The following is a 12,855-nucleotide window of genomic DNA, read 5'->3' on the forward strand; positions in this document are numbered from 1 at the left end:
CGACCTCAAGCTCCACAGATTGCAGCAATTAAACCGTGTTCTTGATTGCGATGATGAATATAAAAGTTGCATTTACCATAATGACATCACTAACCACACACATTTTTGTTGCTTGAAATAAAATAAACGTTAACTGATTTTTTTTTTTTAACGACTTTACTGATGCGTTGTTTTCCCGGTGCATTGTGGGAGTTTATGGCGTGATGTGGTTTCAGTCATACGAGGTTTAAAGACGGTCTTTGACTTGTGGCTCTCTTTAAACGACCTTCAAAAACGGTGCAGCTGAAATGCCTGTAAATTGTGATTTTATGGTAATTGGGGAATTGCATGATTCAATAACGGCAGGCGTCAGTGAGCGTCTCACACACTGCAGTCTTTGTGCTCGAGTCTCTCCGTTTGACGTGTCGGTAAAGATGGTCCATTTTGGATTTTCATGTTGATGTGCAACATTGTTAATAATGAAGAACGAGATATTCACTTTTTTTTTTGTAAACGTTACAATCATTACATAATTTTTATTAATTAACAGTCATTTTAAGATGAATACATGCATAACTAACCGTTATTTTGATAATCGTTTAATATGTTGATTTTTTTTCCGAGTAATCGGATGAAAAAATCGAAATTATTATACATTAAAAAACATAATTAATCCATTATTTTAAACAATGTTATTCCACATTCTGCTCATGTGTAATATAAAGCCTGTGAAAACATGCTGTACATTTAAAAAAGGGTTAAAATAAAAACAGTACAGTCTTACACCTAATAACAACTGTTTTAAAGTATATTAAACTTATTTTTTTTTTCACAAAAAATAGCGTTATAATTGTATATTGTGTTAAACCTGATTATTTGTGACATGGTTTGTGATTTATCAGTCCATATTGAAAGTGAAAATGCTGCATTTGCAACAAAGTTCACAAGGATATTAAAATATCAAATATGTTCTAAGATTTTACTCAGAACAACACGATATAAAATGTCATATTTTGTGTGCATGTTTATTAGAGATGGACGATATATCGGCCACCACATCGATATCGGGCAATACATGTTTATTTTTAATGCGAGCATTTTCGACCCCACATAAGAAAATGTGGCCGATATATTAGAACCGATTATAAATAATGGATTATTTCCTTCAGATGTTCACCTTGATGGTTTAGAATTGCTTGAAAAAATGATTGGAATCACTTCAAAAAAGGGAAATACAGTGAAGTGCAACATGTGCTGTCATATTAGCTTCATAAAATTATAATGAGAACATCATAATTGTGTGTTTAGGATGTGACTTTTAATGGTGAGACTTGTGTTTTTGTGATCAGGCTCTCAAAATCATATAAAAATGTGGTTTTAGGTTTATTGGCCAATATATCGGTTATCGGCTTTTCCGATATTATGAATTATCGGCCAAAATGTTCATATCGTGATGTTCTCCTCTTCTTCTCAGGTCCTTTCACAGATGTCGTCACTGCAAACCTGAAGCTAAAGAATCCTTCAGAGAAGAAAGTATGTTTCAAAGTGAAGACCACAGCGCCGCGCAGATACTGCGTACGGCCCAACAGCGGGATCATCGAGCCCGGAGCCACGCTCACCATCTCAGGTTAGAACCATAGACTACAGAAATATGGGCGTAGTGTGTGTGACGTCACTCGTAGTGTTTCTCAAGAGCATTTTTGAAGCCCAAAGTGGGCGGAGCCGGCCGTCGCCATCTTGGCCGCGCGTCACTCGCGGATAAACGAACGTGCAGCGAGGCGGATTAGCTGAGGTGACGTGACGCTAACAAATGGCTAGCAGTGACATCAGCAGCAATCCACCTGTCACTCAAGTGGCCACGCCCCTAATTACGCAGAACTTTAAGGCTTAATATAATTTAAACGGATGAGTTATAAAATAAATCACCCCCCTCACAGTCGTCATGAAGGGCAAGATTAGCTATATAGACCAAAACCACTTTTTGTACCAGACTGTAAACATGTTTTTTTCTGCTGTAAAGTTGGGCATTTTAACATGCAGGTCTATGGGATTGAGTTTCTTCTGCAGCCGGCCTCTAGTGGCCAGTGGAGGAACTGCAGTTTAAATCACTCAGTTTTGATTCGAGAGAGAGAGGAAGGTTGACGCTTGGTTACAACACAGGACCCAAAGTATTCAGCCAGAAAAGAACATTCATATTCTATGGAAACGGTTTGGGAGAGCCGAAAATGTTGGCCAAGATGGTGGTCTTTAATTCGTGCTTCTCCGACGGCACATTTTAGCCAGGGTTATCATAGTTAACTAAAGCTAAAACCATAAAAAAAATGCTGCACTGAGTTAAGAGACCAGTTTTATCCATTTTTAAGCAAACCATTCTTAAGTTATAAGCAAGAAGATTTTTCATATCTCCTGACCAGTAGGTGGCGCTGTGCCGAAACGCTGCATGTAGCCTCAGATGATGCTTTTGATGACATGCACCAATTTTCGTCTCAATGCACTAAAGTTTTGCGGAGATATAGCCTCGTGTCCAATTTGGCGCGCTCATCGTTACATTCGTCTGCGCTCGGATATTTTGTTGTACATTTTACTAGTTACTTTAAAAAGTAATCTGATTACGTAACTCAAGTTACTTGTAATGAGTTACACCCCCAACACTGGTTATAAGATTAACGTCAATCAGATATTATGTTGAATTTTTTAGTTGAGTATGTAGGGAAAACCGCGCTTTATATTCCAGGATTTGTGTGAAGAACAGACTCAAATCCAAACTGTTAATCATCCACAAACATCCATCATTGATTCAGTGAGTCGACTCTTCAGTGAGTCGAGACTTCAGTGAGTCGACTCTTCAGTGAGTCGAGACTTCAGTGAGTCGACTCTTCAGTGAGTCGAGACTTCAGTGAGTCGACTCTTCAGCGAGTCGAGACTTCATTGAGTCGAGACTTCAGTGAGTCGACTCTTCAGTGAGTCGAGACTTCAGTGAGTCGACTCTTCAGCGAGTCGAGACTTCATTGAGTCGAGACTTCAGCGAGTCGAGACTTCAGCGAGTCGAGACTTCAGCGAGTCGAGACTTCAGCGAGTCGAGACTTCAGCGAGTCGAGACTTCAGCGAGTCGAGACTTCAGTGAGTCGACTCTTCAGTGAGTCGAGACTTCAGTGAGTCGACTCTTCAGCGAGTCGAGACTTCATTGAGTCGAGACTTCAGTGAGTCGACTCTTCAGCGAGTCGAGACTTCATTGAGTCGAGACTTCAGTGAGTCGACTCTTCAGCGAGTCGAGACTTCAGCGAGTCGAGACTTCAGCGAGTCGAGACTTCATTGAGTCGAGACTTCAGTGAGTCGACTCTTCAGCGAGTCGAGACTTCAGTGAGTCGACTCTTCAGTGAGTCGAGACTTCAGCGAGTCGACTCTTCAGCGAGTCGAGACTTCAGCGAGTCGAGACTTCAGCGAGTCGAGACTTCAGCGAGTCGAGACTTCAGCGAGTCGAGACTTCAGCGAGTCGAGACTTCAGTGAGTCGACTCTTCAGCGAGTCGAGACTTCAGCGAGTCGAGACTTCATTGAGTCGAGACTTCAGTGAGTCGACTCTTCAGCGAGTCGAGACTTCAGTGAGTCGACTCTTCAGTGAGTCGAGACTTCAGCGAGTCGACTCTTCAGCGAGTCGAGACTTCAGCGAGTCGAGACTTCAGCGAGTCGAGACTTCAGCGAGTCGACTCTTCAGCGAGTCGAGACTTCAGTGAGTCGACTCTTCAGTGAGTCGAGACTTCAGCGAGTCGACTCTTCAGCGAGTCGAGACTTCAGCGAGTCGAGACTTCAGCGAGTCGAGACTTCAGCGAGTCGAGACTTCAGCGAGTCGACTCTTCAGTGAGTCGACTCTTCAGCGAGTCGAGACTTCAGCGAGTCGACTCTTCAGTGAGCGAATCGTTCAGAATAGGGATTGAACAGATCAGACTCAGAAGAATGATTCGTTTGTGAATCAGACATTGGTGCTTCGCTCATAAACTCTATTTATGAATATTGACTCAATTTATGATGCTTTATTGTTCTTTTTGAAGCTTTAAAACTTCCTTCATTATGATTGAAAATCTTAAAAATTTCTCCATTTGTTCCACAGAAGAAAGTTAGTTATGTGAGCTTTTACTATTGTCATATTTAGATTATTTACTGTTTCTTGTGCAAAATAATTTTAAAGTTTTAACTTTTGATTATGTGCAGATTAGTCCAGACCGTATGTATTACATGAGTGTATACAAATGCGGTTAATGTTGTTAATATGTGTGTTTCCCACAGTTATGCTGCAGCCGTTTGATTACGACCCCAACGAGAAAAGCAAACACAAGTTCATGGTGCAGGCCATCTTCGCCCCTGGAACCCTCTCAGACACAGAAGCCTTGGTGAGTGAGTGAAGTCGAGAGTGTGTGCAAGCGTGTGTGTGTGTGTGTGTGTGTGAGAGAGAGAGAGAGAGAGACTGTGAGTGCACGAGTGGAAACGTGACATTGATTAATACACAACAGGCCAACAAACAAAACATTGTCAGTATTTACTTTATGTGTGTGTGTCAGACTGTGTGTCAGACTGTGTGTGTGTGTGTGTGTGTGTGTGTGTGTGTGTGTGTCAGCTGCTAGTAGTTGATGAATTGCCTGTTCTTCATGTGTTTCAGTGGAAAGACGCGAAACCAGATGAGCTCATGGACTCCAAACTCAGATGCGTGTTTGAGCTGCCGTCTGAAAACGATAAAGTGGTGAGTGTGTGTGTGTGTGTGTGTGTGTGGTTCAGAGAGACGACAGAAAGGAGACGAGAGCGTGTGTATTTACCTCCACCCTCTCACATGCCGCTGTAAACTGAGTTATAACTAGGGATGTCCCGATCCGATCACATGGTTTCAGACTCGATCGGAATCGGACGTTACCTCCCGATCAGGACTTGGATATATGTAAATTAGGGGTGTAACGGTACATGTATTCGTAATTATTGAACCGTTTCGGTACGAGGCTTCCGGTTCGGTAATCCGCGCTGGCGCGATCACCACAACGTTGCGCAACATCAAATGGCAAGCGTAATGAAAGCGGAACGAAACTGCGCTACTCATTATATTGTGCTTAACGGACCGTTTATCAGTTCGGACCAGCAACATCTGTGCAGCGCGAGATCAAGCGACACTGTGCTGAGAGATCCGGTGAAGAAAACATTTGAGTTCACCACTGAAGTAATAACATCGCTGCGAGATCTAGTGAGAAGCATTCACATTAACCGTAGATCTCTATTAGATCAAACAGCGCTGACGTGGACACCAGGAGAAACATTGTGCCGTGAATGAACATGGATTTAATGTTGCACTTCAAAACTCAAACATTATATAAATATATATTTAAATGTTATTTTTAATGTGATTACCAAAACATTATTTGTTCATCCTTCAAAGATTACCCCCATTTATAAACCTGAAAGTTTCAAGATGTAGGAAAACTCAAACTTATTTATAAATAGTTTTTCTTTTAATAAATAGGAAATTTCTCTGGCATTTCTTTCTTTTTGCTGTATCGTATCGAACCGCAAATTTTGTGAACTGTTACACCCCTAATATATATATATATATATATATATATATATATATATTCTCATTATTTTTTTTATACACTTAAAAAAAAATAAAAAAAATTGTTTACATGCCTGCCGGGTATTTTAAGTTGAGGTGCTATTTGTTTTTATATTAGACTTTTTCTATATTTACTGTTGCACTAAAGTCCAAAAGTGAAGATTTTATGTTATTTATTACTTGATTGTTCAAGCTGCCTCACAGAAGTGCTCTGTTTGTTAACAGAATTGTTGAATGTTAAAATAAGGTGAATTAAATAAAAAATAAAGAACATCCTGGATCTGTTTTTTCTCTCTTCTTTATTCTTTTTTTATGTATTAAATACTGGTAAGTATCGGATCGGGACTCGGTATCGGTAGATACTCAAAATCAAATGACTCTGACTCGAGGGCAAAAAAACCTGATCGGGACATCCCTAGTTATAACCGTGTGTGAACAGCAGAACAAGCTCGACTCAGAACTTCACCTTTTAAGGTGCTGTGAGTGATTTTATTTTCCTGAAATATTTCCTGCTTGCGTGTTTTGGGCTTTTTTTTATAATTAGAAACAGTATTTAACACATTCAATATATAGATTTTTACTAGTATATAAGCACAATAATCAGTTTATTGCCTTTCATATTGCCAAACATTATCATATCAGCAAAATCCAGTATTAACCTCTAATGCGCATATATTGATATTAGTATTGAATAAAGCAAACGTATATTTTAAGCCTGTTTTGCATTTGGACGTGTTTCAGGTACAGAGTTATTTTCACATTAAATGAGTTTGATAAGTAGGAATGTACATTATTAATTTAATATGTGCACGTCTTTAAAAAAGATAACGCCTGAAATCACTTACTGCAGTTTTTTATTTATTTATTTACAGTAACTTGAGATTCTTCAGTTTTGAAGTTATTCACATTTTGAAGTGAGCAGTTTTGTTTTCAGTATTAATGTAATTTCCCTTGCATGCTTTACACTGAAACTCACGAGGGCTGCATGATTCATAAAAATAATACCGAGATTTATCAGATTGCAAATTTAAATAAATAAATGCACTGCGTATTTCAGAGTGAAGCGCGAGACTGTGTTCATCTACACTAATGTCTGCGTCTGCTCTGAGTTTGATTGACATTCCTGTCGCTGCTGGATCTGGCAAGCTGGTATTTTGTTATCATGCTATTTTAATTTATCATAATCATAAACACCCTGGTTTGTAGCGCAAATAGTTGTACCGTGTACTGCACTTTGCTATTCTTCCAGTTATTTTATTTGTTTTGCATACAGCGGCTAATAAAACGCACATTCACATAAAATAGCTTGCAAAATAAGCTGGATAATGTGCATATTCATATTCATCAACTTGTTATGAGAAGCGCTTAAAAATAAACGGTTCTTGCGGTTTTCCGGCAAAATAAAAGCTTTGTTTTAACTTTCCAAAATGAGTAAATAGTAGTATTTTAAAATTATTTTATTTTTCCTAGTTAATATTTTTTACTTTATGGTGAAATATATTATTTCTTATTTAAAAAAAAAAAAAAACTAATATTTAATAATAATAATTAAAAATTCATATATAATCATACAATTATGGGGCAAATTATGCAGCCCTACAGACAATCAGTGTTATTTTAATATCATCGAGATAAAATAAATATGCACATTTTAAAATGTATTATACATTGTTTTTTAATGTTTTGAATTAGTTTTTATTCTTGTATCTTCTGTTTTAATTTGAATGTTTTAGTATTTTTGTCATTTTTATTAGTTGTTGTTTTTTATATATATATCTAAATAGTTTTAGTTATTTTAGTACCTCAAGTTAGACTAAATGAAAATGAGAAATATTGCTTTGACAGCTAGCTGAAATAAAATCATTTTAGGTATTTATATATTTATATATATATATATATATATATATATATATATATATATATTATTTTTTTATTCATTTCAGTTAATGTTTATTTGTATCAAGTAATAATTTTTTTTAACGGTTTTAGCTAACTATAATAACCCTGTACGCCACTAAAACGCCACTGGATAAAACTATCTGCAAAATTGAATAAATGTAAACAAACACAGCAAACCTAGAGCGATTTTATTTTTTTCCTCTAAATTGTGCAGCCCTGACACACACACACACACACGCCCGTGCGCATCACTTCCTGTTTCTCCGCTGCGTCCCAGCGCTCTCAGGCCAGGAGTGTTTCCCACTGGATCAGTGACGCTCCGGCTCCGGCCTGGACGAGGACCCGCTCGCCGGAGTCCCGCCGGCCGCCACACACTCCCGCCACAGCCAGTGTTAGAGCCCGCAGCACTGCAGGGTCAGAGGTCACGGGTCAGGGCAGGCAGGACACGTGCTCAGCCCACAGAGCCTTTAGTAGGGTAGGTCAAAGGTCGGCAGGGTCAGTAGGAGAAACATGGCAGGTCAACTTTATAGAGATATTTATATATAATCACAGGTCTAGAAATCACATTTTAAATGAGATTCCTCGTATTTCCAGGTTTTCCGAGCTTCTTTAAGTCAAGTCACATTTATTTATACAGCTTTACAGAGATAACAGGAAAATAATGCAACAAAGTTTGTTTCTAGAAGAAAATGGCGTCACAGTCCAGCTTTAGTAAGTTTTCATTTTGTTGTAAAAAAGTTATTACTTTAGTTAATTTATATTAGCCGCTCTGGTGATGTGATCGTCCAGCTCAGGTCTCATATAATAGTGTCAATGCAGGCAGGTCAATATTATTGTTGAAATGTTAAATTTAAGGATAAAATACAGGCTGAATTAAAGTATAAAGTCCCGTGATTTCAGTGCGCCTCAAAGCTTGTTGTGTGGCGTGGCACATCATATCTCGAGGGCCGCTAGTTGACCCCATGTTCCCGTTCTCCCCCAGAACGACGTCGACGCTCCTGCTAAATCTGCTAGCGTGCTAAACTCCTCTAAAGCGGACGGGTCGCTGCCACCCAAACCCGCCAGCGCCGCGCTGGACGACTCGGAGAAGAAGAAGGTTCTGGAGGAGTGCAAACGCTTGCAGAGCGAGGCCATCAAGCTGAAAGAGGAGAACCGCCAGCTCAAGGTGACCAAACACTGCTCACTCACCAGTCACATGGGGCAACTCTCTCAAACTGAGATGTGTACCTCATCTGAACGCTGAATAAATCAGCTTTCCATTGATGTACAGGTGAAACTCGAAAAATGAGAATATCGTGCAAAAGTTCAGAAATTCAACTTAAAAGGTGAAACTAATATATTATATAGACTCATTACATGCAAAGTGAGACAGCTTATGAAAACCCCAAATTCAAAATTAGAATATTGTGAAAAGGTTTTCATATCTGTAAGCCATAATCATCACAATTATAACAAATAAAGACTTGAAATATCTCACTTTGCATGTAATGAGCCCATATAATATATGAGTTTCACCTTTTAAGTTGAATTACTGAACTTTTGCTCGATATTCTCATTTTTTGAGTTTCACCTGTATGGTGTGTTAGGATAGGACAATATTTGGCCTGAAAATCTGGAATCTGAGGGTGCAAAAAAATCGAAACATTGAGAAAATCTCCTTTTAAAGGTGTGCATTTATGTTCGCCACTGTGCTGCATCCACTCACAAGAATAAATGTTTTATATATTAACGGTACGAAATTTACAAAATATCTTCATGGAACATGATCTTTACTTAATATCCTACTGATTCTTGGCATAAAAGAAAAATTGATAATTTTGACCCATACAGTGTGTTGTTGGCGATTGCCACAGATACACACTGATTGTCTATTCCATTGTTTACACAGCCTTTTTAAAAATGGCGGGTGCTGGTGTTCCGCGTGCGTTCGGCCCATAGATATATACACTAGATGTGGCCTTGGCTAGGGCAGTTCATTGGAACGAATGCGTCAATAGAGCCGCCATCATGGAACAGAGGAGCTCCTCTTTAAAGGGCCATTATGCAGAAATCCCGTTTTTGTCAAACAGCGACCCCTAGAGTTACTGTGGAGTACTTGAATTTAACGTTACTGTCGTAAATACCACTCACTCAGAGCGTGACATGGCCTGTTACATAGGTAGTATACAATAGTACATTGTGTTTAATTTGTCGTTATATATGTTGTTAGTGGTGAGAATTTTCACGTGATTAAATACACAGATCCGACAATTTTAATGGTCCAGAGGCAGAACTTTTGCTAAGTGTGTCAGAGGTTCTGGGTTCTAGTCGGTACTAATAGTATAGTTTATTTTCCTCATCAAAACCGATTGTTTATTAGTGGTTGTATTTCAAGCAGGGACATGTTTTTTGTGCATTAGGTTTTGTGATTTTACCATAACAAAAATATAGAGAGTCTCTCAGTCCCCGCAACGGATTCAGGCGCGCGTCACAACAGAACACTGTAACTTATCTGCACCACTGACCGCAGAGGCAACGAGCACTTTGGTCACTTGATTTCAAAAATAACACATTTCAGATCGCCTCTTATTTAACAAACGAACAAAATGAATGCTCTACTAGAGTTACCTGGAGATGTTTTATTTGTTTGTAATGGTACATCTTTGCCGCGAGAAGTTTCAATGGGGACATAACACACCCACAAATTATGCCTATGCTCGTGTCCGACTCCTCGCTCGGTCAGTCTGCCGTTTCCTCTTTCTCTGTTCCTCCGACAATGCTTTCCTAGCTTTCTGCATCTTATATGCCGGCTCAGCCATGACGATAGTGTGACAAACTCCATCCATCTATACCTTGTTCCTGTGTGTGTGTGCAGTTGCCGTAAAGGAATATGTTACATCGCGAGAGCTGATATCACGCGATACTTCCTGACGCGGCCCGCCGCACCGAAGTTGCAAGTGGGATTTTTTCGCTCACAGGCACCAGGGGGGGTCGAGACGCCCACCATTCAACCCGAAAGAAGTTATATAACCATTTCAATAACTCTGAAGCTGTTCAGTTAAGCTAAAAAAGCTGCATAGTGTCCCTTTAAAGGAGAACTCCGGCGCAAAATAAACCTTTGGTCTAATAACACATTGGTACCTAGTCAACCGTTCTCTGAGATTTGTTTTCATGATAATCCGTTTAATAAGAAGATACAGATAAAGACAGTCCACTTCGTGTATACAGACAGGAGCCATCTTTGGAAAACAGTCTCGACTAATCAAACCACGAGCGACATTCATACAGTTCAGCTCACTTAGCACGTCGTTCGTGGTTTGACTAGTCGAGACTGTTTTCCAAAGATGGCTCCTGTCTGTATACACGAAGTGGACTGTCTTTATCTGTATCTTCTTATTAAACGGATTATCATGAAAACAAATCTCAGAGAACGGTTGACTAGGTTGTTCTAGGAACCATGAAAATGTTCCTCCGCTGCGACTCCCATTGGATAAAGCTGAATAACATTTGCAATCCCAATAGGAGCCTAATGAAAGAGTTTCTGGTTACAATGTAATTATATATTTAAGTGCTGAGTAATATTAATTAACTACATGTACTTACTATAGGGTTTGGTTGAGGGTTAGTTGCATGTAATTATGCATAATTTACTGTTATTACTACGGTAAGCACATGTAACAAGGACACTGTAAAATAAAGTGTTACCGAGTTTTTTGTTCTGTAACAGAACACGATGTTAACGGCCTAATCCCATGATGCATCTCTTCATCAGATACACTAATGCTGTTTTTGCTTGTGTTGGTCATCAGGACGAGGGTTTGAGACTGAGAAAGTTCCAGCGCAGCGAACACGCGACGACCAATTCCAGGTCTCCGATTGGCCGAGAGTCCACGACCAGTTCGCTCCCCTCACTGCTGGTCGTCATCGCCGCCATCTTCATCGGCTTCTTCCTCGGAAAGTTCATCCTGTAGGCGAAGGCGGATCTGACGAACGGTTTCGACACGAGCGATCGATGGTGTTGACGAAGTTTGGCCCGCATCATCATCATCATCACCCCGACGGGCCGACCGGCGACTCCATCTTTGTTTGTTTTGGTTCACATGCTGTTTTCTGTCGAGGAATGGACGTTACGAACTGGTTTATTAGGACGGATGAAGGCGAATCCCCCCCAAACTCCCATCTTAGTTTGACTAAAACGATTGAAAAGTGTAAATGTCATCATTTTTAATCCTTCCATCCAAAACGAAAGAGCATGTGCTGATGATGTCATCACCGCGCGACACGGGTGCCTCCTGTCCTTCACGTGTACATTTGTTCTTCTTCTCTGTTACTAACAATACCAATGCAGACTGTTTTATTACTGTAATTATCATTTATGAATTCTATTATTAATGTACTTTCTTCTCTGAACTGCATTTATCCACACAACTGTTCACCGACGTCTTCACGTCACTGTCTCATACTCGACGACATTGAAGAAATAAACGGGAAAAAATATATACATTTTGTGTCTTTTATTTGTGATCGCGGTTCATATTCCTCAAACTCGCACTCTAGTATTGCAGTGAGTTCACGTTTGACTTGGTAAATCTGCTCTGAACATATGTTTAAAGTCCCACTGTGGTGTTTTTAATAAGACACACCATGTGTAAGTTCATAAGTCGACAGCATTGCTGAGTATTTTCTGCTTAAAACTGCAGTGAACCAAAGACAGTCTCAAAAACACGGTTTGAAATCGCTGGTGTTTCTGACGTCACAAACGACCTTGTAACCAATCAGATCAACGTGTGATCGTCAACCAGTGGATCTCTGAGCTGAGGGAGTGAGTGGAGGCGGGGCTCATTTGCATATTCATAGAGCCGCGCATACTAAATGAGGCGAAGGTGTCGAGTTACATTCAAGATATTTTAAGACGTGAAGATTTTTTGTTTTAGGAAAAAAGTTTAAATATGTTATTTTGGTGATCAAAGTTTTAAGGGATACAATGATTGACTACAGGGGGACTTTAACTATTAATACCCGTGACCTTTGAACTGTTGAGTTAAATATTGAGGATTAACAATACAGTATATATATGATTTTTATGGTGAAATAAAAAGAAGCACCTGCTTGAATATCGCAGCGTTTTTTATTTGTTTCATAAAGATTGAATCGGACTCGTTTAGTCAGTGATGCTTTTATAGTCTAATAACTTCAACCCACATTTATTCCACATTTTAACTTTTTCCGCCAGTTTTATTGTTTTTAAGTTGCCAGTCAACGACAGCATTTTTTATATATGTATATTTAAAAAAAAAAAAAAAAAATAATCATGGCCAGAAGTATATTTTTGTTGTATGAATATCTGAACATGCAATATTTACAGGTGAAACCCGTGGAAAAGTTCATTTATTTCAGTAATTCAACTTAA

General features: G+C 39.3%; 1 protein-coding gene across 1 annotated transcript in view; it reads left to right on the forward strand.

The window, feature by feature from the left end:
• vapal (VAMP (vesicle-associated membrane protein)-associated protein A, like) overlaps nucleotides 1-11,957 on the forward strand; it is a 36,389-nt gene extending 24,432 nt beyond the window's left edge. Inside the window, exons 2-6 of the mRNA XM_056242160.1 lie at nucleotides 1,454-1,606; nucleotides 4,262-4,365; nucleotides 4,632-4,712; nucleotides 8,449-8,631; nucleotides 11,255-11,957. Of these exons, the coding sequence (XP_056098135.1) occupies nucleotides 1,454-1,606; nucleotides 4,262-4,365; nucleotides 4,632-4,712; nucleotides 8,449-8,631; nucleotides 11,255-11,416 (683 nt within the window). The 3' untranslated portion in view covers nucleotides 11,417-11,957. The remainder of the gene's footprint in view (nucleotides 1-1,453; nucleotides 1,607-4,261; nucleotides 4,366-4,631; nucleotides 4,713-8,448; nucleotides 8,632-11,254) is intronic.
• Nucleotides 11,958-12,855: the final 898 nt, after the last annotated feature.

Source organism: Rhinichthys klamathensis, unplaced genomic scaffold (assembly GCF_029890125.1).
Source record: "Rhinichthys klamathensis goyatoka isolate OS25496 unplaced genomic scaffold, OSU_Roscu_1.1 h1tg000703l_1, whole genome shotgun sequence".
Classification (NCBI taxonomy): Eukaryota; Metazoa; Chordata; class Actinopteri; order Cypriniformes; family Leuciscidae; genus Rhinichthys; species Rhinichthys klamathensis.